General features: G+C 45.2%; 3 protein-coding genes across 9 annotated transcripts in view; all 3 read right to left on the bottom strand.

Annotated features, from left to right (window-relative positions):
* The window catches only part of TMEM170A (transmembrane protein 170A), a 46208-nt gene extending 42639 nt beyond the window's left edge, over positions 1–3569 (bottom strand). For both annotated transcript variants that reach the window (XM_041770589.1, XM_041770592.1), the window contains exon 1: positions 3519–3569. The gene's annotated coding sequence lies outside the window, so the exon portion shown is untranslated. The remainder of the gene's footprint in view (positions 1–3518) is intronic.
* Positions 1–9751, bottom strand: part of LOC121499666 (carbohydrate sulfotransferase 6) — a 25275-nt gene extending 15524 nt beyond the window's left edge. The window contains exon 1 of one of the 6 annotated variants that reach the window (XM_041770584.1): positions 9732–9751. The gene's annotated coding sequence lies outside the window, so the exon portion shown is untranslated. Of the gene's footprint in view, positions 1–3158; positions 3209–3262; positions 3328–3518; positions 3583–4625; positions 4797–5549; positions 5753–9731 lie in introns of those variants that run through there. The other 5 variants (XM_041770578.1, XM_041770581.1, XM_041770577.1 and 2 more) reach the window with 5 other exon arrangements.
* TMEM231 (transmembrane protein 231) lies at positions 5870–26708 on the bottom strand. The gene is made up of 7 exons (XM_041770585.1): positions 26434–26708; positions 26167–26336; positions 12222–12350; positions 11573–11716; positions 9732–9813; positions 8091–8196; positions 5870–7729 (listed from the first exon to the last, which is right to left on the bottom strand). Exons 1-7 carry the CDS (start codon positions 26570–26572, stop codon positions 7549–7551), a joined length of 951 nt encoding a protein of 316 aa, XP_041626519.1. The 5' UTR covers positions 26573–26708; the 3' UTR covers positions 5870–7548.

Genomic DNA, 26708 nt, shown 5'->3' with positions numbered 1-26708 from the left:
GCAAGAGGTCTGAATAGACATTTCTCCAAAGATATACAAATTGTCTACAAGCTTATGAAACGATGCTTGACATTTTTAGTCATTAGGGAAATGCCAATCAAAAGTATAATGGGGGGGGATGCCTGTGGCTCAGTGGTTGAGGGTCTGCCTTTGGCTCAGGTCATGATCCCAAGGTCTTGGGATTAAGTCCCTCATCAGGTTCCCCACAGAGAGCCTGCTTCTCCCTCTGCCTATGTCTCTGCCTTTCTCTCTCTGTGTCTCTCATGAATAAATAAATAAAATCTTTTTAAAAAATTATAATGGAAAAAAATTATAATGGGAGGTGTCTGGGTAGTAGCTCAGTTGGTTAAGCGTTTGCCTTTGGCTCAGATCATGATCCCAAGGTCCTGATATGGAGCCCCACATCAAGCTCCCTGCTCAGCTGAGAGCCTGCTTCTCCCTCTTGCTCTCCCTACTCCTCCCTCTGCTTGTACTCTCTCTCTCTCAAATAAATAGAATCTTTAAAAAGAAAAAAAAAAAACAAAACTATAATGACAGACCACTTGCCATCAACTAGGATGGTTATAATAAAAAAGGTAGATAATAACCAGTATTAGTGAGAAGGTGGGGAATCTTCATGCACTGCTGGGGGGGATGGAAATGGTGCAGTTCCTGCAGAAAACAGGTAGTTCCTCAAAAGTTTAAACATAGGGTTACTATGTGATGCAGCAATGCCACTCTAAAATATATATCCAAGGGACACCTGGGTGGTTCAGTTGGTTGAGCATCTGCCTTTGGCTCAGGTCATGATCCTGGGGTCCCATGTTGGAGCCCCACATGGGGCTCCCTGCTAAGTGAGGAGTCTGCTTCTTATTCCTTCTGTTCCTTGCCCCATTCATGCTCTCTCTCTCTCTCTCTCCCTCTTTCTCTCTCAATTAAATAAATACAATAGTAAAAAAAAAAAAAAAAAACCCACAGGGACACCTGGGTGGCTCAGTGGTTGAGGGTCTTGCCTTTGGCTCAGGTCGTGATCCCAGGGTCCTGGGATCAAGTCCCACATCAGGCTCCCCACAAGGAGCCTGCTTCTCCCTCTGCCTATGTCTCTGCCTCTCTCTGTGTGTTTCTCATGAATAAATAAATAAAATCTTAAAAAAAAAAACCTCACAAAAATGTATAGAAGAAATCTGGAAGGATGCATACTAAATATTGGTAGTTATCTTTCTATGGCCAGGTTACAGGTAATTTTTTTCTTCTTAGTGCTTTGCTGCCTTTTCCAGGTTCCAGTCTACGATAGACTTGTATTACCTTGGCAATTATAGAATCATAACATTGGTTACAGGAGGCATGGATAGAATTTGCCTGCTCCAGCTTTCATTGCAGAAGGAGAAGTGCCTGCAAATCCATCTCCCAGCTCACCTGGGTACCAGTGGGCCAGAGTAGGACAGAAGCATGGGCTGGAGAATTACTTCCTATGCACTGAAGGGTATCAAGATCCCCAAGCCCACTGTCACCTGGGAATCTGGCCTAAGCCCAGCCCAGGCCACATCTGCTATCTCTCTGCCAGTGCTAATGAGTGGCTCCGTGGCATTAGCCCGAGGCACTGAAGCTGGAGTCACACAGGCCAGATGCTGCTGGAGGAAACAGATTTGCTTGCAGGAATCTATTGGGAAATGAAATCAAATTGTCCAGGAAAGGACTCTTAAGTCTCCTTGGCTCCGAGCCACCCTGGGGGCATTTGAGAGCAAGTGAGCAGATAACACAGAACACCTTTCCCTGGCTCTGAATTTTGGGGATCCTCAAAATGCCCTTTGCACAGGACCTAATCATAGAGCCTTACAGCTAGGGAGACTTGAAGCGCAGGGGCTTCCGCCCCCTTTCTGAAGTAACATATGCAGGGGATGGGGGTACGGAGTGCACATTTAGCACATCCTCCTGTGTTTCTCCAGGTGTTGACTGAGTCATCTAATGGGATAATCTGGAACTTCTCTGGTTTATTTTTTAACCTTTTGATTAATTTATTATTTTTTGAGAATTAAATAATTCTTAGAATTCAATTACATTAAAAAAAAAAAAAAAGGAAGGGGCTGTCTTAGAAGATGACTCAAAACACATAACAGCCAGAAGCAGTGTGTGGACATTGTTTGGATTCTGATTCAAACAAACCAAGGGCAAGAAGATATCTTTGAGGCAGTTGGAAATTTCAACATGGCACGAGTACTAGGTGATATTGAGAAATACCTGTCAGTGCTACTATCGCCATGTGGAATACTCTTATTCATGTATTTCTGTACTTATCTCCCCTTACTAGATTAGAAGCAGGATGCTGTCCCGTGACAGGGAGTAGGAATAGCCCAGTGGCTCATGAACTCCATTTGATCATTGACTGTGTGATCTTGGGCAAGGTACTTAATCTCTTGGCACCTGTTGTTTTATAAAAGGGGGAAATTTTGCCTGGCTGGCTGTCCATAGAGCTTTGTGACTCTTGATCTTGGAGTCATGAGTTCAAGCCTCACATTGGGCTTAGAGCTTACTTTAAAAAAAAATAATAAAATAAAATAGAGGAAGTAATATAACCCAAGTCAGGACCTGCTTTGAAGATTCAACGAGTTAATACTATTGCTCAAGCTTTTAGAACAATATCTTGCCACATACTATGCTTGTGTTTGTTCAATCTTTCAAATCCGGGGCTACAGCTATATTCTAGGGATCCCATCGAAAGCTTCTTCATAAGGAAAGCTCAACAACAACAGCGTGGCCTGGCTGAAGTGACCCAGCATCCTAGCAACAGAATGTGGCAAGCCCGGGCAGGGACAGAACAGGTACATGCAAAGTAGCAGCAAATAATGGCTGGAAGACTGGCTTCTGGAGCCAGGCGGGTGCAATTTCTGCCTCTGCCCCACTGAGGTGTGACTTTGAGCAAGGCACCCCTCAGGTCTTGGCGCTTCAGCTGGCTCCTTTGTAAAGGCCGCGGTAAGGGCGCCTGCCCCGCGGGTGGGAGAGGGGTAGAAGGACCGCAGAAGCCTCGGCTCGGCCAACGCTCCGGCGGCCGCACAGCCTCCCCCAGCTCCGGTGCCCCGCACACTCCCTCCCAGCCCCCGGCCAAGCCCTTCCGCTCCGCAGGCCTCGGGCATCCCACCCGCAAGGCTCCCGCGCCAGACCGAGAGAGAAGGGAAAGTCACCGTGCGCTGAGGCCGAGAGAGCTCTTCCCTGCTGCCCAAGACCCAGCAGCCGAGACAGGGGCCCCAGACTCCGGGCCAGCCGCCTGGGGTGCAAGTTCACTCACCGCGCTGCTCTCCCGGATCTCCAGACTGATTCCCCGCCCTTGGAAGCTCGCGGCGCAGGAGTCTGGGATCCCCAGCGGCGACCTCAGGTGAGCAGAAGCCGCAGGAGCGCACCGTGCCCGGCGCCCGGAGCTGCAGGCTCCCTCCCTCGTCTGATCCAATCACCACCCTCCGCTCGCCGCCCAGACCCGACGGCCCCGCTCCAGGTCGGTGCCCGGCTGGGGGCGTCCGGCGCCGGCAGAGCACCAGGGAACCTACCCCGCAGCGGGCCCGGCCCGAGCTGGCGCGGCGCGGGGGCGGCACCTCTCTCCGAGCGCGGCAGGAGCCCCCGACCTCGCCGCCTCCCGGTTCCAGGCTTCGCCGGAGGGTCCGCGGGGGCCGACGTGCTCCGCGGGCTCCCGGGGCCGGTGAGGGGCTCCCGGTGACACCCGCGAGAAGGCTCCGGAGGACGCGCGCCGGGCGGCGGATACCGAGGTCGGAGGCGCCGGGAGCTCTCAGGCTCCGGGGCGGGCACCGGGGCGGGGGGGCGCTTGGCAAACGGGAGGCGTCGTGGGGAGGGCACGGGTGTGCGGCGGCTGGGGGTGCAGTCGCCGGCAGCGGCCAGACGCACACTCGGGCGCCCCTGCCCGGGCCCCGGACCTCCAGCCCCGCGCGCCCCCGGAGCCCCGCGCCCCGCGCGCCCCCCGAGCCCCGCGCCCCGCGCCCCGCGTGCCGGGTGCTGGGTGCTGGGTGCTGGGTGCCGCCGCCGGAGGAGAGCGCGCACAATGAGGCGCTTTCAGACGTGGCTGCGGTCCCGGAGCCGGCGGGCGGGAGCCGGGGCGGGAGGGACGGAAGGAAGGAAGGAGCTGGCTGGCCCGCGGCTCCCGCCACCGTCCCCAGCTCGGGGGAGGGGCGCGCCGGGGGCGGGCGCCGGGGGACCCGGGGAGGGCGGGCGCAGGTGGGCCCGGGCCGGGGAGGACGTCGAAGGGCTCGCGCTCCCTCCCAGCCTCCCGACCCGCCACGAAAGCGGCCTCCCGCGCGCCCCGGGGAAGGAGACCCCCTCCTTGGGCGGGCGTCCCCCGCGCCCTCGGTGCATCCTCGCAGCGAGGCGACTCGGGAGCCAGGCCGCGCCCCAGCCCCGGCCTCGGCGAACCTGCGCCCCGTCCGAGGCCCTGGGTGCCAGGCGGACGCGCGCGGCCCCCCGCGCAGCAGCCGAGCTGGGACCTGGCGCCAGGCCCGCAGGAGCCGGGCCGGGGTGGCTGCCCCCCTCCGTTCTAGCCTGATGAGCAGGTCCGGATAAATGCAGGGTGAGTTTCAGTAAGTAAAGCAGGCCCTCCCCCACCCAGATAACAAGAGTCCAGGCATCTGAAGAAAGAGAATTCTGACCTCTTGCAGTTCGTGGTGGGATCTAAAAGAAGCCTCTGCTGCTGGGACTATAAATTAGTGCATTCTTTCCAGGATGCGGTTTGGCAACATGAACTTAAATGCTTAAGAACAGCCATAAGCTTTTTGAATTAGCAATTCCTTTCTAGGATTTATCTCTCTCTCTCTCTTTTTTTTTTTTAAATAGTAGGCTCCACACCCAGCAGGAGCCCATCATGGGGCTTGAACTTAGGACCTTGAGATTAAGACCTGGATGCTTAAACTACTGAGCCGCCCAGGCACCCCTCCAGAATCTATTTTAAGGAAAGAAACGGCAACAAGGATTTATACACAAAGTTCATAGAAGTGTTGTTATTACAGTGAAAAAATTAGAAACAGTACGATAGAAAGACATGTATCAGCATACCAATGGGACGTCTAAGGACAACTTATTTTCTTCAGGTTTCTGTAACTACATTTGCTGCCAATAGGCATTTAGAATTTATCTGGTCAGAAAGAAACAAGACATCTTTAAAAAAGCATGAACATGATGGGGGCACCTGGGTGATTCTACTTCCACTCAAGTGGTGATCCCTGCAGGGCTCCCTGCTCTAGGGGGCATCTGCTTTTCCCTTTCCCTCTAGCCCTCTCCTTCCTTTCCCTCCCCTCATACTCTCTTAAAAGAATAAATGAAACATTAAAAAAAAAAAAAAAGAAGAAGAAGAAGCATGAATAGGAGGAGAAAGAAAAAAAGAAGACCAAATTTTTAGATGACAGGACCGAAGCAGGGGCTCCGGAGCCACACTTGAGTCACACAGAAACTGGATAATCATTGTGCAAAATCAGAGATCTCCCCCCATCCCAATCAACAAGTATTGAGTAATTGTTTCAAACCCTGACTTAGCTCTGAGTTACAGCTCGGTTGGTAAAATCCTGTGGATTTCTCACCTTTCTCCCTCTCGCAGGTACATTGTTTCATTCGGGTTCAGAAGCCACCAACATCTGATCTGTAAATAATTCGATATTCACCAGACACAGCTGTAATTTTCCAGCCTGTGTTTTCCACATGCTATGTGGATTCCACCAAAAACTCACATGTACTTGGGGCCAGACCAGGGGACGTTGCCAAAGAGCTAACAAAAGTTCCAAGGTCTTTGGGCAGAGACCTGGCAACACATGGCTGCCGGTGAGTAACGCGGAGAAGTGTGCGCAACCTCTGCCCTCCCCACCCCCTTTCCAAACTCTTCTTGAAAAAGCCACAAGAAACCTTCCGTTTTGAGTATTTTAATCAGAAAGGTAGAAAAAATATCATGGTTCTTTACACAAATTTTGCATTAAAATAATTTAACAAAATGCAAAGCAGTGTTCATCATGTCTTTAGCTCTTTTCCATATCTCATTACCTTTTTGTGATTCAATCCAGAAACCCTTTTTTTCATTTCAATCTTAAGAAAAAAAAAATGCTTAGGTATATAAACAGCCCTAGATATTACAAGAAAAGGCAGAGGGGCCAGTGTTAAGCTATTTTTTGTGCTTGAATACTTCAAAACAGCTGTTTCCAAAACTTTTATTTTGGTCAGCCTGAAAGAAAAGGTGCTTTGGAAATGACAACTGAATCTCCAAGGTAAACTGCAGCATTCACCGAGGAGTATGTTAGCATGGATCAGAGCAGGCATGTCTCAGTGTCAATGATATCTCAGGACCATAAAGTACATCCATTTATCCTTTGAGGACGGTTTGTTTCCTCAAGGCAAGAATGGAGAACTAGTCTTCATGCGCAACAGAGCCGCATTCAGTCGTCCCATCCTACAGACGCTCACTTAGGCAAAAGGGTGAACCTGCTGGACTACTTGACATTCTGCTAATGGCCAGGCCAGATTAAGTTGCCTGGGTGAGCATCCTCTTTATCCCCTTGCTGCACCTTGTGTGTCCGCCCCAAAGCTGCTCATTCTGATGGGCACCCTGTTCCTTCATCAAGGGAAATACAAGTGCTGGGTTTCCCGCTAGCCCTCCAAATAAACTCTGTGGTTGTTGGCAGTGGGAGCCAATACCAACAACAGCTCCTCTGTCACCCACGTCCTTTTCAAGAAAGGGGAGGGCTGTCAAGGAGGAGGAGTGGCAACTGTCCAGGCTGTTGGATGAGGGCCAGAGAAAGAAACTGCGGTTGCAATCCTTACTTCCCCCACTGTTGCCGAGGGGATTGTGAACGAAACAGCACTCTGGCTGAAGCCTGCTGTTCCAGGGGCACAGAAAGGGCGAAAGGCAGGGCAACAAGCCAGCCATGGCAGGGCAGGGATAAAGGGCCGCTCAGCTGAGCTAATAATGATAGACGACTGTCTGTTAGCTGGAGGGCAGGTGGATGGTCCTAGTGTCCTGGAGTCACCCACCCATACACGTGTTCGTGTATGTGCTCTCGGGCGCTTCCAATCTCCCCTTCATGGCCTCTCGGTGCTGGAAACCAAAGTTTTGAGTGGGAAATTTTGATGCTCAGTAGTGGAAAGTGCTACTTACTGATTTGCACATCTCTCACAAGAGAGACCTGAAAAGAGTAAAAAGTGGTTTACAATAGTGGGAAGAAATGCATAGCATGTTTCTCAGTTCAAGAGAGGAAAAGTCTTTGCTCGACTAGAGATGGGATTCTTTCCAAGAGTTCTAAAATGACTGTAGTTGTCTCCTGAAATTGAAGCCTAAGGCAAGGAAAAAAAAAAAAGCAAATTATAGCTTTCAGGAACCCTTAGATGTTTCTACAAACTAGTCCTGGGTGAGGTGCTTAGAAAATACGGAATTTGTATAGAGAAAAATGAGAAAGGATTGTGCTTTGTCTCTGATAGGAAAAGCATACACACTGGCACGTGTCCATGGGCTCTCTGCAAAAATTTCTTAAGATGGCAGTTCTCAGACAATAAGGAGGTAGCCAGGGTCCTGCTTAGTTCTCACAAGTGGTCTTCTTATGATAAGTGCTCCTTATATGTTTCTCCCTGGGGCATTACTGCGACAGGGATTGTGGTCACCACCTGATTTTGAAACACAAATCTTTTGATTCTTTCAAACACCCAGAGGAAGATAAGCAGGATACTGACATACTGGATCCAGGCAAACTTGATCATTTCCCAGAATCCTGGTAGATATGTACAGAGAGTTAAGGAGTCCCAGGTGATATTTTCTAAGTGGAAGTTAAACCAAAGGTTTAGTTTAGACGGGAAATGGCAAAAATGTTTCAAATACCCTTAAGATAAAAGGGATGATAAAAGAGGATTAAGATATAAATATGAATGATTTTGACCTGAAGAATTGCCCAGAGAGAAATATGAAGAGGAGGAAATGAGTATTATTCCCCCTGTATGAACAGCAGATGGAGTCATTTGAGTGGGGCCACAATACCGTAGCAGTTTCCAATCAAAGGCTTCCCACATCTGTTGCTTTTGGGGATGACGGAGGAACCCTCCTTTTTGGAAACTGAGCTACTGTGGCTCTTTAACTGAAAGGATATGAAATTACTTCTACTGGGTATCGGATGACAGCATTAATGACAAATGGAGCTTCAGCAGCCCTTCCCACCAGCCAGATGGGGTGGGGGCCCATCAGGATGGTGGTTACTGTAATATAAGCAGAAGTTAATCCATGAATGCTCTCTCAATAAAATAATCAGGGCTATAAAAGTACTTTTTGACCTCTCAGGCAAATTCCACATGTTAGAACTTACTCCAAAGAAATGATTCAAAAGGAAAGAGAACTGAATATGCAAAGTTGCTCACAAATTTATTAAAATACTTGTCAAAATATTTATATTAAAAGGCCCCTGGGTGGCTCAGTCAGTTGAGCATCTGACCCTTAATCTCAGCTCAGGTCTTGATCTCAGGGTCATGAGTTCAGGCCCTGTGTACTGGGCTCCATGCTGGGTGTAGAACCTACTTAAAATTTTTTTTGTTAAAAACAGAATGGTGAGGGTGCCTGGGTGGCTCAGTCAATTAAGCATCAAGCATCAACTCTTGGTTTCGGCTCGGGTCATGATCTTAGGGCCGTGGGATCAAACCCTGCATGGACTCTGTGCTCAGCCGGGAGTCCGCTTGAGGATTTCTGTTCCTCTCCCTCTGCCCCTCCACCCACACTCTCTCTCTCTCTCAAATAGATAAATCTTAAACAAACAAACTTGGAACCGTCTATATATTCTTCTACAATTGCTGAATGGCTAAGTAAAGGAATCCTATACTACCACTAAAAATAATACCAATTAAAACTTTGTAGCAGCATGGGGAAATATTTATATTATGAAGTTCAAAAAAAATTGGATCCTAAAATGTTTCTAAATTACGATAAGAGCTGTATAAAAAAATCTGCTATGGACAAAGACTGGAAGAAATAAACAAAGAAAAGTTGTAGATGAGTGGTTTTGTTTTAAAATTCCTTTAGTCAAAAAAAAATAAAATAAATAAAATTCCTTTAGTCTTGGAATAATGCCATCAATGCATTACGAAAAAATCAGGAAGAAATACTGGAACTGCAGTCTCCAAACTTGATAAGTATGTGTGTACACATACTTATTCATGATATCATGAATCAAGTATTCATGATATCTTGTTGCCAAGTAATGCTTCAGATGCCTTCAGAGAAAAACCTCAGACCACCAACCAGCCAAACGTGCTGAGTCAAACACCTGGGCTGGCCTGAGAGCCTTTCCTCTGTAAGGGATGGACACACTCTGCCTTCCAGCCTAGGCCTTCTGCTCTACCTCCACTGCTTACATGGGGTAAATCACTCACATTCCTTCATTCTATCTGAAAACTAGGGATAACAATTTGTCTTTGGCTTCTTTTGTAGGTATGGTGGGGAGCAACTCAATTATATAAAAAAGGAAACACATCAAGCCAGTGGTGAGATAAATGTGGCACTTAATAAATAAATACGGCACATAAATCAGCACTTACCTGCTAGACTCTTAAGAGTAGTGTGGTGGGGGTAGGGTTGTGGGTCTTTAGATCAGGAGGCAAAGGATAAATCTGGGTAGCTTGTTCCCCTCCCATCACTGAGTATTCACCAGTATTGACACTTTCATCATGACAAGGGCCCCAATGTTCTCACTAATCTGGAAGGTCCTTGAGCAGCGGCTGAATGAACTGTACCTATGACTCACCATTCCTTTCCTGGTAAGCAGCAACAATGTGGGTGAGGTCGTAGTCATAGGCAAAAGGACTGGTCCCGTTGATTACAGATACCTGGGAAACAGCAGGAGGATGTGGGATAAGCCCCCAGCCACTTCTCCACTCCTCTTTCCACCCTTCCACCCACCCAGGCTGATCTCAGGGACCACCCTCTTGTACCTGGTGACCTACTCCTACATAGGTAATCCTTTTTTTACAAATGGAGAGATGGTGACCACCAACCCTTTACCCCCTGCCCACCTTGCAACAATTTAAATTATCTACATTCAGTCTTCTGTTTGTTTTTTTTTTTTAAGATTTATTTACTTTAGAGTGTGAGAGAGAGAGAGCACAAGTGGGAGAGGCAAAGGGTGAGGAGAGAGAAACTCAAGCAGACACTGAGCTGAGCACAGAGTCCAACACAGGACTTGGTATCATGACCCTGAGATCATGACCTGAGCCAAAACCAAGAGTTGGATGCTCAACCGACTGTGCCACCCAGGCACTCCTCAGTCTTCCATTTTACAGAGATAGGAAAAGGGGTCAATATCCACCTTTAACAAGTCTTACAGTTTCTTATAAAATACCCTTTTCTATTCCAAGAGGAGCAATAATTCCTTTGTTTTTTTTTTTTAAGAGACCATATTTTCAACTCCTTTGTCTTTTTTTTTCTTTTTTTTTTGCTTTTCCTTGGATGCTCTGTAATTTACCACTTTTAAATGTAGAGATGTAAACGTGATCAAGTGCAAATAATAAGCATATTGGATGCTCTGTAATTTACATCTTTTAAATGCAGAGATGGAACTAGCAAACGATCTTTGGAAGAAGGAAACAATCTCCTGCCTTCTAATATCACATTCCAATTGATATAATCTAATATATAAACCTTCAAATAACAAGTTTATATGTTATAGCCTCCCCTCCTTTTTATTTAAATTTATATTGACTACAGGTAGAGGGACTATAAATCCATGTATCTGGAATAGATAGAAGTGTCAGGGAAGGCTGGTGCTCAGGGACATTTGAACAGGGACCTGAATGGAGCCCTAGAGCAAGCTATGCAGTTACCTAGAGCAAGCTATGCAGTTACGTGGCAGAGGGAAAGGTCAATGGGGAAAGCTGGGGGGGAAGGGCAGGAGCTGCTCTGTGGGTTTGAGCAACAGCAAAAGGGCCGGTTTGGCTAGAAAGGAGCAAGGGGGACCATGACAGGACAAGTGGCTGGACAGCTGGGAAACGACAGGAGCAGGCATCTCGTGGGGCAGCTGTGATGGCTGAATGAGATGATAATTTGTGACCTCCTTACTCAGGGCTGGCATACATTATACGCTCCCTAACAGTGGTTAGTATGACTTCCCCAATTAAAAAGACCACTTGGAATATGGCACGTGTGTGCACAAACACACCCACAAACAATAAATATTTTAGTTCTTACGGACAGATTTTTGTTCTCTCTCTCTCTTTTAAATACATTTTAATTTTATTTATTTATTCATGAGAGACACAGAGACAGTAAAGACACAGGCAGAGGAAGAAGCAGGTTCCTCACAGGGAGCCTGATGTGGGACTCGATCCAAGGACCCTGGTATCAGGACCTGAGCCAAAGGCAGCCACTCAACCACTGAGCCACCCAGGCGTCCCTCTTTTTAGATGTAAATATAGGTGTATCTATCTCTAGATTTTGAAAGAATTCATGGCAAGAATTCCTCAGAAATCCTTTTCTGTACCACCCACAGAGAAATGCTATTTCTAACATTCATGTCTCCCTCTTCAAAGAACTTGATAAAACAGTAACATAGAGAAACAAAAAGAGATGGACAATATGAAGCCTCCTTACATTGTATCGGACATCAAGGCCGCCACTGCTCAGAGCCTGCTTCTGCTGCAGCCTCAGCTCTCCATTCACATATAACTGGGACCCTGGCACAGCGAAGGACGATTGGAGAAATGCCATGCTCTGCATCACGAACGTGGACATCCTCTGAAATCATTAGGAGAGACAAGTTCAGGTAGATCTGAAGCCTGTGGGCTCTTGGCACCCCTGTCTGTGGCGGCAGCCTGCCAGCCCCTCAAACACCTGCCTAGCCATACAGGAAGCCCTCTGCCCAGAACCCTCTGAGCTGTCGAAGGCTCACACACATTGATACGACTCCAATGAGAAACCCATGATTTGCCTCAATTAAATTCCAAACTACATCTCAGAAAAGAGTCTTCTGCAGCATGGGTTTTCCTAGAAATCAGAAAGAGGGCTCAGTTCTATTAACAGACACGGGGCACCTGGGTGGCTCCATGAGTTAAGCATCTGTCTTTGGCTTAGGTCATGATTCCAGGGTCCTAGGATCGAGCCCTGTTTCGGGCTCCCTGTTCTATGAGGAGTCTGCTTCTCCCTCTCCCTCTGCTCCCCCCCACCTCTTTCAAATAAATAAATAAAATCTTTAAAAAAAGACAAAAAGGCAGGGACGGGCTTCCCTAAGGAATAGACTCACGTGCAATTGATAGGAGAAAGTCAGGATGAGCTGTACACCAAGAACATGCTCCGTGGACTGCAGAGGAAGCTCCAGTTTAAAATGCAGCATGTCCATTTTCCCATCCTGGTTCCTGTCTTCTTCTCTAGTCTAGGAAACCCAAAGAGAGCCAGTGACCCTGGTCCTTCAGAGACCTGGCTTAAAATCCACAGTACCCGCTGTACACAGTAACCCACTGTTCTGCTACACAGAGTATTTATCTCCCTCACCGAAAGAATAAAAAGAAATAATACATGGGTATAAGTGGATCAATATCGGGGAAAGATACTGCTGGATATATGCTGGATATATGCTGGAATCTGAACTTCATAATCATGCTTCTCAAATATTCAAGGGTCATACTGAACAGGAGGAGCTCGGAGGCAGCAAGAAAAACACCTGATGGCATATATATGTGTGCTTGTTTGTTTATTTTAGTTGTTTCCTTCAATCTTTTGCGTTTTGTTGCTGGTGTTTTCTTTTTTCTTTAGAAACATGTCTGAGGGCAGCCCCCGTGGCTCAGCGGTTTAGCGCTGCCTTCGGCCCAGGGCCTGATCCTGGAGTCCCAGGATCGAGTCCTATGTCAGGCTCCCTGCATGGAGCCTGCTTCTCCCTCTGCCTGTGTCTCTGCCTCTCTCTCTCTGTGTCTCTCATGAATAAATAAAATCTTAAAAAAAAAAGACAGAAACCTGTTTGAGTTTGTAGAGAATATTTAAATAAATCTATTGCTCTAGAAGTCATTTTTTTTTTAATAAAAAAGAAATGTATCCTAATCATTATACATTCATCTCCCAAGCAGACTCAGGAGAAAACCACCAAACTCTATTTTAATTTTTTCCACCACAAGTGTCTTTGCCCTCAGACTATTGATACTGGAACTCATTCTCACTGACATCAGGGCTTGAAAGCCTCGTGCATCTTTTAGTACCAATCAATACAATTAAAGAGAAACCTAAATAAAATCAGCAAGTCATGAAAACCACACAGATGGTTTATAAACTATGTACACGAAGGTAGGGAAAATAGAGATCTAAGCACAAAAACTACAAATGACAGCTCACAAAAATCACCAGAATCCAGTTTTACTACCCATAGTTGGACCTCATATTGATCCTAAAATGACTAATAGGAGTCAAGTCACTGAAGTATGATCACTGGGGACATGATTCCTCGGGACAGCTCTGGATCCTGTTGCTACAACTGATCCTACTCCTCTGCAGGGTCCCAGAAGGGTTCTACTATGGCATATCAACATTCCCATTGGCATACTCTGTGAATGGATTCACAGTTGCTTTCCACTGTTGTTATTATTATGCAAGGAAGCCATTCTTTGTTCTTTTTCGGGCTCCTAAGGTTGTTTGAGATGGAGCTATCTCAGTTTTCAGGACCTTTTAATCATGTCTTTCCTTCCAGACAATAATGTCCTTATCCTAGGCCTTGTTTTAGAGAAACCTACCCTTTCTGTTCTGTTGGATTCTGTTTTCTCTGTCCTGTTCCATCAGCTTCACAGGTGTAGGGGAGGGAGATTTGTTACCAGGGCTGATGATCAAGTTACGGAGGCAATTATGTATGAGCAACTATGAGTAGGATGGAAAAGAGGCTGCCTTGTCTTCCTGTGAATTTTCTTCAGTTGGGAAGACTTGCAAGACAAAGTCAGGTTCACTCTCTGTAGTGGATCCATGGCTTCTGGATCTTTAGGGTTGGACAGGAAGACAAAGATCAAATGTCTTACCTTGCAAGACAGGATAGTGGCTGGGGTGGGGGGGGTGGGGGGGGTTGTCAGAAGAATCCAGACCCCAACACAGCGTGAGAGAAATGCATTGTTTTCATTTGACATTTACAATAAGCCTGAGGTAAGCAGAGCAAGTATTATCCCCATTGTATGGATGAGAAAATTGAGGTACAGGGAGATTGAAGGATTTATTGGGCATGGCTAGTAATGGTAAAGATTTGAAACCATGTCTTTGACTTCAAATCTGGTCCTCTTTCCAGGACTAAAATGTCTAGACTTAAAAACAACAACAAACCCTCAAGGAGAAGATGTTGGTAGGACAAATCTTTTTGCAAAAAGCCAGCATCAAAAGTTTGAGAGCAAGTCAGTAAGTATATTATTTGTGCACATATTTTTACTCCACGTTCACACAGGATAGATATCTGGCACAGCACCATAAGTAGTGTATGCTTGTTAAATTTACTCATTACTCTGTCAAGTATTTGTTTAAGGGCTTACTACATGCCAGGCACTGTCAGGTGCTGGAAATACAATGGCAAACAAAATAGACAAATTCCTTACCCTAATGGGGCTTACATTCCCAGCCAGGGAGGCGGAAAACAGATCAATAAACAAATAAATGTGATAAGTACCACAAAGAGAAATGAAGCAGGCTTCAATTAAAGAATGACACGGTATGATTTCACAGCCATTCGTACAGAAAATATTCAGGAGGATCTGACTGTGGGAGGCTGGAATGAAGTGAGATGAAGAGGCACAGATACATCTAGGGGAAGGGTGATCCCTGCGGACAGAGCGCACCTGCTCTGTGCTCTACGCAAAGTGGGCAAAGTGGGCAAAGTGGGTCAGTGCTTATGGGAACGACAAGGCCAGTGCAGCCGAGTGAGTGAGGAGGAGGTGGAAGCAGAGGCCAAGGTAGTCATGTGGTGAAGGATGATGCAAACACTGCATTTCCCACAAGTGCCCATTGCCAGGTCCGGCTCTCACCCCACAGGGCTGGCAGGGTGGGCTATGTTTCTATGCCAGCACTCGGACCACTGATGAAATCCACTCCTTTGTTCCATGTAGTTCAAATCAAGCTTAACACATGTACAAGTTACAAAGACAGGCATTCGGAGAACTAATCATTCTTTAACACAATTCAAGGTTAGTATCTAAAACCCAATTGGGGTGTTTGGCTAAGAGAATTCATAAGTTATATTGGCCCCTTATTTTTATAAGGCAGATATACAACTGGAGCAATTTTTATATCCACTGATTGTCCCATCTGATTCCTCTGCATATCCCAGTTCTAGTAATAATTAGCAATATTTAGAGATATTTATTATTTATTTATTTAAGATTCTATTTATCCATTCATGAGAGACACAGAGAGAGTGAGAGGCAGAGACACAGGCAGAAGAAGAATCAGGCTCCACACAGGCAGCTTGATGCGGGACCCCAACTCAGGACTCCGGGATCACGCTCTGGGCCAAAGGCAGAGGCTCAACCACTGAGCCACCCAGGTGTCCCTATTTAGAGATCTTTATATAGTTATGCTGAGGCTAAGAGATGGTTTGGGGCCCAGTGCCAAAACTGGGGCTAGGACTGAGATTTCAGGCTCTATTATGTGTTCCTTCTATAATAACCCACAAGAACCCGACTTCAAAGATTTCTGGGAGTTAAAGCAGGTAATCCTTTAGGATATATGTGAAACCAATACTAATATACTAGATGAGATCAATGTAGGCATTGGCAGGTTTGGTCAATTCTCATCAGTCAGCCTGGATCCATCTGGGTGCAAGGTGGAAGACAGAAACTAAAATAAGCAATAACTTTAGGGGATCCCTGGGTGGCTCAGCAGTTGAGTGCCTGCATTCAGCCCAGGGCATGATTCTGGAGTCCCGGGATCGAGACCCACATCAGGCTCCCTGCACGGAGCCTGCTTCTCCCTCTGCCTGTGTCTCTGCCTCTCTTTGTCTCATGAATAAATAAAATCTTTTTTTAAAAAAATAAACAATAACTTTAATGGAGGGAGTTTAGTATAGGGGATAATTAGTAACTAGGGTATTAGAGGACCAGAAAGGCAGGAAGGGAATTATGTGGTAACATGCAGAGGGTGATGGCAGGATGGAGGTCTGTGCCTAGAGCTGGAGAAGGAAGGGAAGGGACCAGTGTTACCTAATGGAGCTGAGCCAGACCACAGAAACCTAGACAAAGAACCCACTAGAGGGAGTAAGGCTGAAGGAGACTTTCTCCTTCCTGTTTGCATCAGTTCCTCATCCCACACCACCCTCTCCCTCCCCTCCACCCCTATGAATGGTTCTTCACTCTGGTTGCAGTTTTTTCCAACTTCCAGAAGCAGGCTCATCATACCTCCTACAGGTAGGACCTCAAGAGCCAGTGGGTGAAGGGGAATGTGGTTTTCAGCAACTCAGCGTGAGGTCACAAAGGAGCATATAGGAGAGTGGGTTTGGAACTGGAACAAGATTCACTAACCTGCATACCATGTGACTGTAAGAGTTACTGTAAACTTAATCACTGCCATTGTTTCCAGAGTGCTCTGACTTGCAAAGTATTTGATGGTTTGTTGGAATTTTGTTAGGATCTTGTTTGTTTTCATAACTTTTATGCTTTCGAGTCACATTCTTTTATTAAAAGTTAATGTCTTCATTTTTTATAAGATTTTTCTTTTAAGTAATCTCAACATGCCACATGGGGCTCGTACTCACAACCCCTAGATTAAGAGTCGCAAACTATACTGACTGAGCCAGCCAGGTGCCTCAAGGTTAATTAATTAATTTAAAATATTTAATTTATTTATTTATGAGAGATACACAGAGAGAGAGAGGCAGAGACACAGGCAGGGGAGAAGCAGGCTCCATGCAGGGAACCCGACGTGGGATTCGATTCCGGGACTCCAGGATCACGCCCTGGGCTGAAGGTAGGCGCTAAACCGCTGAGCCAGGTGGGCTGCCCTATTTATTTATTTATAAAGATTTTATTTATTGATTGATGAGAGATGCAGAGAGAGAGGCAGAGACATAGGCAGAGGGAGAAGCAGGCTCCCTGTGGGGAGCCAGATGCAGGACTTAATCTTAGGACTATGGAATCACGACCTGAGCCAAAGGCAGATGCTCAACCACTGAGCCACCCAGGCACCCCTAATTTCTTATTTTATACCAGTGTCTATTTTACTATATACTTGTCATCATTGGTGTTTCATTTTTTTCTTTTAATGTTGAAAATACTCTTTGGCATCAGTCTTTGAGTCTCCAACAGAGTAAGGACCAATACTTCATGGCTCCTAGACTCATCAAATCCTTGCTACCTGTATTTCAATGAATCTAAGATACTATCAATTATAAAATGCATCATTACTTTATATGCCAACAGAAAAGCAAAATACTTCTTTAAATTATGACACAATGCTTTCTAATTACTGAGAGCATTTCCTTTATACTTATTAAAAGCTTTTAGATTCTAGGTATATTTATATTAGATCATATTTATTGCACATAAAAATATAAGCTAAATAAATTGATCTAGGGATTCCTAAAACTTCTTTCCATTGTGATTCTTCTGCATCACTTTATGACCCAATGATATCTATACTTTTAAGACTTTATTTATTTATTCATGAGAGACACAGAAAGAGAGAGAAGCAGAGACACAGGCAGAGGGAGAAACAGGTTCCATGCAGGGAGCCTGACGTGGGACTTGAACCTGAGACTCTAGGATCATGCCCTGGGCTGAAGGTGGTGCTAAACTGCTGAGCCACCTGGGCTGCCCGATATTCATACTTGTCTACGTAATTTTGTCCTTGAGGCCATCAAGCATATTGGAGATACAACATTTTTTTAAAAATCCATAAACGGAACTAAATCCATTGGTCTGGGCTCTTAAGAAGGCTTTTGGAGTGCCTGGATGGCTCAGTTGATTAAGCACCCAACTCTTGATTTCAGCTCAGGTCATGATCTTGGGATCCTGAGATGGAGCCCCATGATGGGCTCCATGCTCTGCATGGAGTCTGCTCGAGGTATCCTTTTTCTCTCTCCCTCTGCCCCTCCTCTGATTGAGTCATTTGGTTTTGCTCAACATTTGGTTTTCATGGTTAAAATAATGTGAAAACTGTATCTTAGACACGACGCTCTCCACTCTTCTTGCATCCTCCTATAGCCTTCAGCCCCCATAGTTTCTAGGTCCACACATGCCTTAAAGAGCTAAATCAGGCTTGTTGAAGGGACTGGTCACCTTGTGCTTTTTTTCTTCTGTCCTTAACAACAGCAACAATATGAAACTCGGATTTATAAAGCATTAAAAGCACAGGGACTTTAGAGATGCTGTCCAAGGTGAGCTGATTAAAGCAGAAGGAAGGCTATTTTTGGCTTCTGAGGCATTTTCCCAAATTAGCAACCACAAAGCCACTCCCAAGTATTTGGTCAAACCTTGACCTAAAACCACTGCTTCCCTGGTCTCCTGTGGAGTTTCTTAGACAGGCTGTAGTTAGTCTAGCCTGTTGGGATTTGGCGGGGGTGGGGGTGGGGGGGCATTTGTTGCAATAAGAGTTAAGAGTATATGATATAGAATGACAAACCCTTGTGTTATAGTCTTGACTGTTCAATTAAGAACTAGGCAAATGGGGGATCCCTGGGTGGCTCAGCGGTTTGGCGCCTGCCCTTGGCCTATGGTGCAGCCCTGGAGTCCCAAGATCGAGTCCCACGTCGGGCTCCCAGCATGGAGCCTGCTTCTCCCTCTGCCTGAGTCTCTGCCTTTCTCTCTCTTACTCTAAGTCTATCATGAATAAATAAATAAATAAATCTTAAAAAAAAAAAAAAAAAAAAGAACTAGGCAAATGGGCAGCCTGGGTGGCTCAGCGGTTTAGTGCTGCCTTCTGCCCAGGGTGTGATCCTGGAGACCCAGGATCGAGTTCCACATTGGGCTCCCTGCATGGAGCCTGCTTCTCCCTCTGTCTGTGTCTCTGCCTCTCTCTCTCTGTCTCTGTCTCTCTGTCTCTCATGAATAAATAAATAAAATCTTAAAAAAAAAAAAGAACTAGGCAAATGATGTCACTTCTCTGAGGGGTATAACCTCTACATCACATGGTTACTATGCAGATTAAAGACATAATATATGTAAAAAAAAAATAAGGGCTAACACTTAGTGATTATCACAGGCCAAGTTCTCTGTAAAGGACTTTAAATGTATTATCTAATGATAAAATGCCTAGCATATGCCTGAAACAGTAAATTAACAATAATTTTTATTACTATGGCTTGTAAGTTTATCACCAGGGGATCACCTACCTGTTTAAAACAAAATTGAAACATAATCCACATACCATAAAATTACAGAAAATATAGTTTGTTAGATTTTAGGATTTCATGAAATTGTACAACTATCACACCTATCTAATTCAAATTTCAAAACATTTTCATCATCCAAAAAAGAAACCCTATGCTCATTAGCAGTCACTACCCATTTCTCCCCACCCCCAATTCACCAACCCCCTGGAACCCCTGTCTCTACAGATTTGACTCTTCTGAACATTTCACATAAATGGAATCATAAACTGTGCTACCTTGTGGCTTCACTTAGCATGTTTTAAAGGTTCATCCATGCCATAGCATATGATTCCATTTCTTTTGGTGGCTGAATAACATTCCATTATATGGCTATAACCCATTTTGTTTAACCATTCATTGATGGACATTTGGGTTGTTTCTAATTTTCTGCTATTAGGTAAAAAGCTGTTATGAACATTTGCGCACGAGTTTTTGTCAGCTCTTCAATTCTCTTGGGTACACATATACCTAGGAGTGGAAGTGTTGGAAAATACCTTAATTCCATGTTTCACTTTTTGAGGAACTGCAAACTATTTTCCAAAGCAGTTATGTCATTTTATATACTTACCTCTTTTTAAAATTATTTATTAATTTATTCATCACACACACACACACACACACACACACACAGGGGTGGGGGCAGAGACACAGGCAGAGGGAGAAGCAGGCTCCATGCAGGAAGCCTGATGTGGGACTCGATTCTGGGACTCCAGGATCACACCCTGGGCTGAAGGCAGGCGCTCAACCCCTGAGCCACCCAGGTGTCCCCTTACCTGCTTTTAAATTTTCATTGTTTTTTGGTTTGTTTTTGCCTTACTTGTAAATTTTTCCTTTAAAAATTATTGCCATTATGGGGCTCCTGGCGGGATCAGTTGACTGAGCATCCAACTCTTGGTTTCAGCTCAGTTGTTGATCTCAGGTGAGATCAAGCCCGGCATAGAGCTCCATGCTCAGCATGGAGTCTGCTTGAGATTCTCTCCCTTTCCTGTTGCCTTTCCCCCTGTTCACGTGCTTTTTTTTTTTCCTCTCTCTCTCTCTCTCTCTCAAATAAATGAATCTTTAAAAAATTATTGTCATTGGGCAGCCCCGGTGGCTCAGCGGTTTAGCGCCGCCTTCAGCCCAGGGCATGATCCTGGGGTCCCGGGAGCAGGTCCCATGTCGGGCTCCCTGCATGGAGCCTGCTTCTCCCTCTGCCTGTGTCTCTGCCTCTCTCTCTCTCTCTGTGTCTCTCATTAATAAATAAAAATAAAATCTTTAAAAAATTATTGTCATTATAATCTAAAAGTCTTATGTACTACATTCTCATGGTACAAAATTTAAAAAGTACAAAAGGATATATAGTAAAAATGTTTCTCCCCCACCCTAACCTCAGCCACTTAGTTCCTTCCACAGAGCAATAAGTGTTGTCAGAAAGAGTAAGAGCATGCATGTACATATATGTATACACATCCATACACATTTTATTTTTTCTATTATTTTTATATGAATGGAAACATACTATATACAATTTTTGTTTTTTATACTTATCAGTTTCTTTTGGAAGTAATTCCACATCAATATATAGAGATCTACCTCATTAAAAAAAAAAAAAGGCTATGCAACATTCATTCCACTGGGTAGAAGTACCACAATTTCTCTGATGAATCTTCTATTAGTATATTAGTTACTTATGTTATAACAATGCTGCAAATGCAACTTTTTATGCATGGCATTTCACGTGTGTGCACAAATCTTTGGATACCTTACTATAAGTGGAAGCAGGCGCATGCATTTGCAATTCTGATAAATATGGACAAATATTCCTTCAAAGAGGTACATCAATCTACAGTACCACCAGTGATATACACAAATGGTCACCAGTTTTCCTATATCTTGACCATGGTGCTGTCAGACTTCAAGCTTTGCCTATTTGATATATTTTAAAAATGGCACTGATACATTCTTTGCATTTCTCTAATAATGAGTTGTGACTTCATATGTTTAAGAGTCATATGTGGTTTTGTTTCTTTGAACTGTTTACATTCTTTGCCCATTTTTCTATTGGTAGTTGGCCTTTTATTTATAGACCTATAGGCACTTTATGTTAGGAAAATGAGCTTTTCACAAGTGATACAAATGATAAAGCTTTTTTCCTAGTTGTCATTTGTGTTTTGATTGTGCTTATGGTTTTACCATGCCAATAATTTTTTTTAAAAGATTTTATTTGAGAGAGAGAGAGAGAGAGAGTGCACAAGTCGGGGTTGGGGGGAGGCAGGAGGGAGACTCCCCAGTGAGCAGGAAGCCCTATCCAAGACTCAATCCCAGTACCCTAAGATCATGACCTAAGTCAAAATCAGTTGCTTAACCTATTGAGCCACCCAGGCATCCCTATTCCATATTTTAAATTGAATAGGTCAAGACCTATCTGGACATTAATTCTAATGTATAGTCTAAGCATTGGCTCCATCTTAACTTCCCATTTTATCGTACAAGTCATCTTTCACTACTGATTTTAAAATGCCACCTTCATCATATTTGAGTCCTTTTCTATATTTTTTATACAAGTTCCCCAAACCACACTGCTTTACTTATTATGGCTTTAAGGTACAGTTTAATATCTGGGAGAGCTATTCTGCTTGTATTACCCTTCTCTTTCTCCTAGAATTTTTCCTTCTTTGTCCATATGGCTGTCTGTACCCCCAAATTGTCATGTTTTCATTGAGGATGCATTAAAATTATAGATTAAGCAAAGGAGGATATATTCATGCTGTCAAAATATGACAGAGATTACCATTTATCTTCTTTGTGCCATTCATCAGTCTTTTTAAATTTTACTCATAAAGATCCTGCACATTTATTTTCTAAAAATGTTTGTTTGTTTATTTATTTAAGTAGGCTTTATGCCCAGCCTGGAACCCAATGCTGGGCTTGAACTCATGGCTCTGAGATCAAGACCTGAGCTGAGATTAAGAGCTGGATGCTTAATTGACTGAGCCACCCAGGGACCCTCCTTTATTTTATTTTTTTTTAATATATTTTTTTAATTTTTCATTTATTTATGATAGTCACACAGAGAGAGAGAGAGGCAGAGACATAGGCAGAGGGAGAAACAGGCTCCATGCACCGGGAGCCCGACGTGGGATTCGATCTCGGGTCTCCAGGATCGCACCCTGGGCCAAAGGCAGGCGCCAAACCGCTGCGCCACCCAGGGACCCTCCTTTAAAAACATTTTTTTTTTTTTTTTAAAGCACACATTTCAGGATGCCTGGGTGGCTCAGCAGTTGAGCGCCTGCCTTCAGCTCAGAGCTTAATCCTGGAGTCCTGGGATCGAGTCCTACATCGGACTCCCTGCATCAAGCCTGCTTCTCTCTCTGCCTATGTCTCTGCCTCTCTCTCTCTGTGTGTCTCTCATGAATAAATAAATAAAATCTTTTTAAAAAAAAAAAAAAAGCAGGGCAGCCCCGGTGGCCCAGTGGTTTACTTTTTTTTTTTTTTTTAAAGATTTTATTTATTTATTCATAGAAATGCAGAGAAAGAGAGAGAGAGAGAGGCAGAGACACAGGCAGAGGGAGAAGCAGGCTCCATGCAGAGAGCCCGACATGGGACTCCATCCAGGGTCTCCAGGACCACGCCCTGGGCTGCAGGCGGCGCTAAACCGCTGGGCCACGGGGGCTGCCCCCCAGTGGTTTAGCACCACCAGGGTGTGATCCTGGAGATGGAGTCGCACGTCCAGCACCCTGCATGGAGCCTGCTTCTCCCTCTGCCTCTCTCTCTCTCTCTGTAATAATAATAATAATAATAATAATAATAATAATAATAATAAATAAAGAAATAAAAAAATAAAAAAAGCATACATTTCTTGTTAAACTTATTCCTAATGAGTTTATCCTTTGGGGTTGCTGTTGTACTTCCACTATAACTTCTAGCTCATTTGTTTGTATCTCAAGATTTCAAAATATTCTCAAACCAAGAGCTCACTAGGAAGAAAGCAAATCATATACTGAAAAAGAACACAGACGAAATAGTTCATGGATTACTTATAGATACTGGCCTAGAACAGAGGAAAAAGACTAGGAAAAAGGAGCTTTGGTTTTGTGTTTTATAGTGTAAAATCTGCCCTATTAAAAATGATTAATAATTTTGGGCACCATATAAATACAGGTATGGTTGGTTGGTTTCGTGGATCAAAAATTGACACACAGACACTAGAACATGGGCAGTGGTCTCAAGGGAGTAGTTCCTGGTTATGGAGATCAGAGCCTAACTAACTAGCAGTCCAACTGGAGAACCAAACAGTTGTAGTGGATGAACAAATGAATGAACCCTAATGCTCTCTCCTTGCTTTCACGATTACTTTAAGTTTTCATTTTATTTATTTATTTGAGAGAGAGAGAGGGCACACTTAGACTCAAGTAACCTGAGAGTATGATAGAGAGGAATACTCAAATGTAATGGAAAAAAAAAAAACCCCAAAAACTTCTAACAAAAACTTAAAAGACAGGTAATGCTAACCTAAGGAAAACTAACAAGGGGCGCTTGGATGGCTCAGTTGGTTGAGCATCAGACTCTTCATTTCAGCTCAGGTCATGATCTCAGGGTTGTGGAAGCGAGCACTGCCTCCTCCCAGTGTGGAGCCTGCTTAAGATTATCTTTCTTCCACCTCCCTCCCTCTGCACCACCCCGCTCTGCTCGCACTCTCTCTCTCTAAAAAATAATAAATTAAATAAATTTTAAAAATTTAAAATAATAATAATAAAGTACATCTTTTGTTTGGAATAAAGAAAACCTTTGCTTCCACTTTTGGAAAGGAAACCCATGCATGCAGAACACCAGAAATACTGTGAGTATACCGTGAAAAGCATACCTGGACACAGCCCCTCTCCATAGTCACACTTCCCCACAGGCATTATCATCTCAAGAATGAAAATGGGCAACAGGTCATGATTAGAGAGGAGTTATTGAGGGAAATTTGTCTCCTACTCCAGTTTTACTTTTTAAAATCATTTTAAAAGATCTGATCCATTCGGGATCCCTGGGTGGCGCAGCGGTTTGGCGCCTGCCTTTCGCCCGGGGCACGATCCTGGAGACCCAGGATCGAATCCCACGTCAGGCTCCTGGTGCATGGAGCCTGCTTCTCCCTCTGCCTGTGTCTGTGCCTCTCTCTCTCTCTCTGTAACTATCATAAAAAAAAAAAAAAAAAAAAAAAAAAAAAGATCTGATCCAGAGCAGCCCGGGTGGCTCAGTGGTTTAGCACCACCTTCAGCCCAGGGTGTGATCCTGGAGACCCGGGATTGAGTCTCACGTTGGGTTCTCTGCATGAAGCCTGCTTCTCCCTCTGCCTGTGTCTCTAAGTAAAATAAAGTAGAATCTTGTTCACTGCAGTATGCTCTTTAATAGTGAAAAAAGTAAAATCCTGGGATGCCTGGGTGGCTCAGAGGTTGAGCGTGTGCCTTTGGCTGAGGGCATGATCCTGGAGTTTTGGGATGGAGTACCCACATCAGTCTGTCTGCATGGAGCCTGCTTCTCCCTCTTCCTATATGTCTCTACCTCTCTCTGTGTGTGTCTTTCATGAATAAATAAATAAAATCTTAACAAAAAAAAGAAAGAAAATAGTAAAAGCCCATCATGAACCCACCAACAGGGAACTAGTTAAATCCATTAATTTTTCCCTATAATGAAAATTTTATGCAGATCTTTAAAAGAATAAGATTAATAAGTGTACATATATCAAACTCAAACTTTAATTTTATGTCATTATATATACCTGTAAGTCTTTAATATTTTACACTTAGGTATTATATATTTTATATGCATTTTTATAATCAGAAAAATCAGGAAAAAAGTAATCTGAACTGTATTTTGTTTGTGGTTATTCATATGACCAATCAGATGTAAAAAAATTTTTTTTCGGAGCACCTGGGTGGCTCGTTGACTGCGTGTCTGCCTTTGGCTCAGGTCATGATCCCGGGGTCCTGGGATCGAGTGGGCACTGGGCTCCCTGCAGGCAGCCTGCTTCTTCCTCTGCCTGTGTCTCTGCCTCTCTCTCTCTGTGTCTCTCATGAATAAATAAAATCTTAAAAAAATTTTTTTTTCACTTAATTGCTAAAAAAAGTCTGAATTTTTTTTCAGCTACACAAGTTGCCTTGTAGATCAATCATTTCTGAGATATGCAAAGAGATTCAGCTTTGGAAGAAGAAAAAGTAGAATTTTCATACTTCTAGAGGAAAATGTTTTCAGAAATGAGCAGAAAGGTAACGATTGCAAAGGAAGTACTCACTCATCCTGAACCAAATTCTAAATTAAAGACAGTAAAACGCCTCCTTTTCATCGCGGACAACTGCAAGATGAGCAGCATCTAATTCTACAAGCTCAGAGAGGCGGGACTGGGATCCAAGCACATTCTGGGTAGATCGCTGAACCAATCAGCGCCTCGGTTTCCACGTGTTAGGTCTGCATAAAAATGCATGTCCAACCAGTCGGTGCTCTGATGCACAACTGCACCGAAAAATTGGGGTAATTAATAAGAACAGCACTCGGCCTTCGTGACTCCTGAAGAAAGTTTCGCGACCACGCACTCATCAGCCAGGCCCACGGAAATGAGGAGGGCCAGAGACAGGCCATCCCCAGGCTCCTGTAGGACACATGGTGACAGCAGGGGCTAACATTCTTGGGGGCTGTGGACGGCTTGGAGAAGAGTGAAACAAGAGTCACTTCCCGGGGAATTAAATCTATGCCCAAGCCCACGCGTCTCTGTACACAACCTCCGTGGGTTCAGGGACCCCCACACCCAAGCTGGGCTTCCCACGGCCGGGGCTGGTCGCCCTCTCCCCGCTCCCCCGTCCCCCCCGCCCAGTCCCGGGAGCCCTCTAGGCCCCGGGCGGGAACCACGCACCGAAACCAGCGGGACGCGCAGGTGATCCCCCTGCAGCCGGTTGAAGGCGGGGAAGGTGCTCCAGGCGAGGAACCCGCCTCGCTCGGGTCCCAGTAAGGCCACGAACAGCACCTGGTGCTGGAAGCGCACGGTCGGCTGCTCCTCGTAACTGCTCCGCTTCAGCCAAAACCCTGCGGGGGAGAGGGCGGCGGACAGCAGGTCAGGAGGGCGGGCGCGGGCGCAGCCGGCCGCGGGGAGCTGTGCGCGCAGCGGCCGCGAGCAGCTCACCGTGGCTCCGGAAGGCCACCAGCAGGGGCGGGATGTACGTGAGCGCGGCGGCCAGCAGCAGGAACAGCGCGGCCTTGGAGCAGAGCCCCGCGCGGTAGCCGCGCTCCACCGGGTGGGAGAAGAGCTCGTAGAGCGCCATGACCGCCTCGCGGATTCCGGCCGCTCGCCGGGGAGCCCTACGCGGTTCGCGAGGGAGGACCAAGTTTGGCTTCTCCTGGTTGCCATAGCTCGGTCTCCACGGCAACCGACGGCGCAGGGACAGGAACCAATAGCAA

This window comes from Vulpes lagopus, chromosome 10 (genome assembly GCF_018345385.1).
Source record: "Vulpes lagopus strain Blue_001 chromosome 10, ASM1834538v1, whole genome shotgun sequence".
Taxonomy (NCBI): domain Eukaryota; kingdom Metazoa; phylum Chordata; class Mammalia; order Carnivora; family Canidae; genus Vulpes; species Vulpes lagopus.
Note: the sequence above shows the minus strand (reverse complement) of the source record. Positions and strands in the feature narration are given on the sequence as shown.

Coding starts and splice junctions, on each gene's coding strand:
- TMEM231 (XM_041770585.1), bottom strand. CDS start 26,572: ATGGCGCTCTACGAGCTCTTCTCCCACCCGGTGGAGCGCGGCTACCGC. Junction 26,337..26,433: donor GGTGGCCTTCCGGAGCCACG/GTGAGCTGCTCG, acceptor TCTCCCCCGCAG/GGTTTTGGCTGAAGCGGAGC. Junction 12,351..26,166: donor TGCGCGTCCCGCTGGTTTCG/GTGCGTGGTTCC, acceptor TGGGTTTCCTAG/ACTAGAGAAGAAGACAGGAA.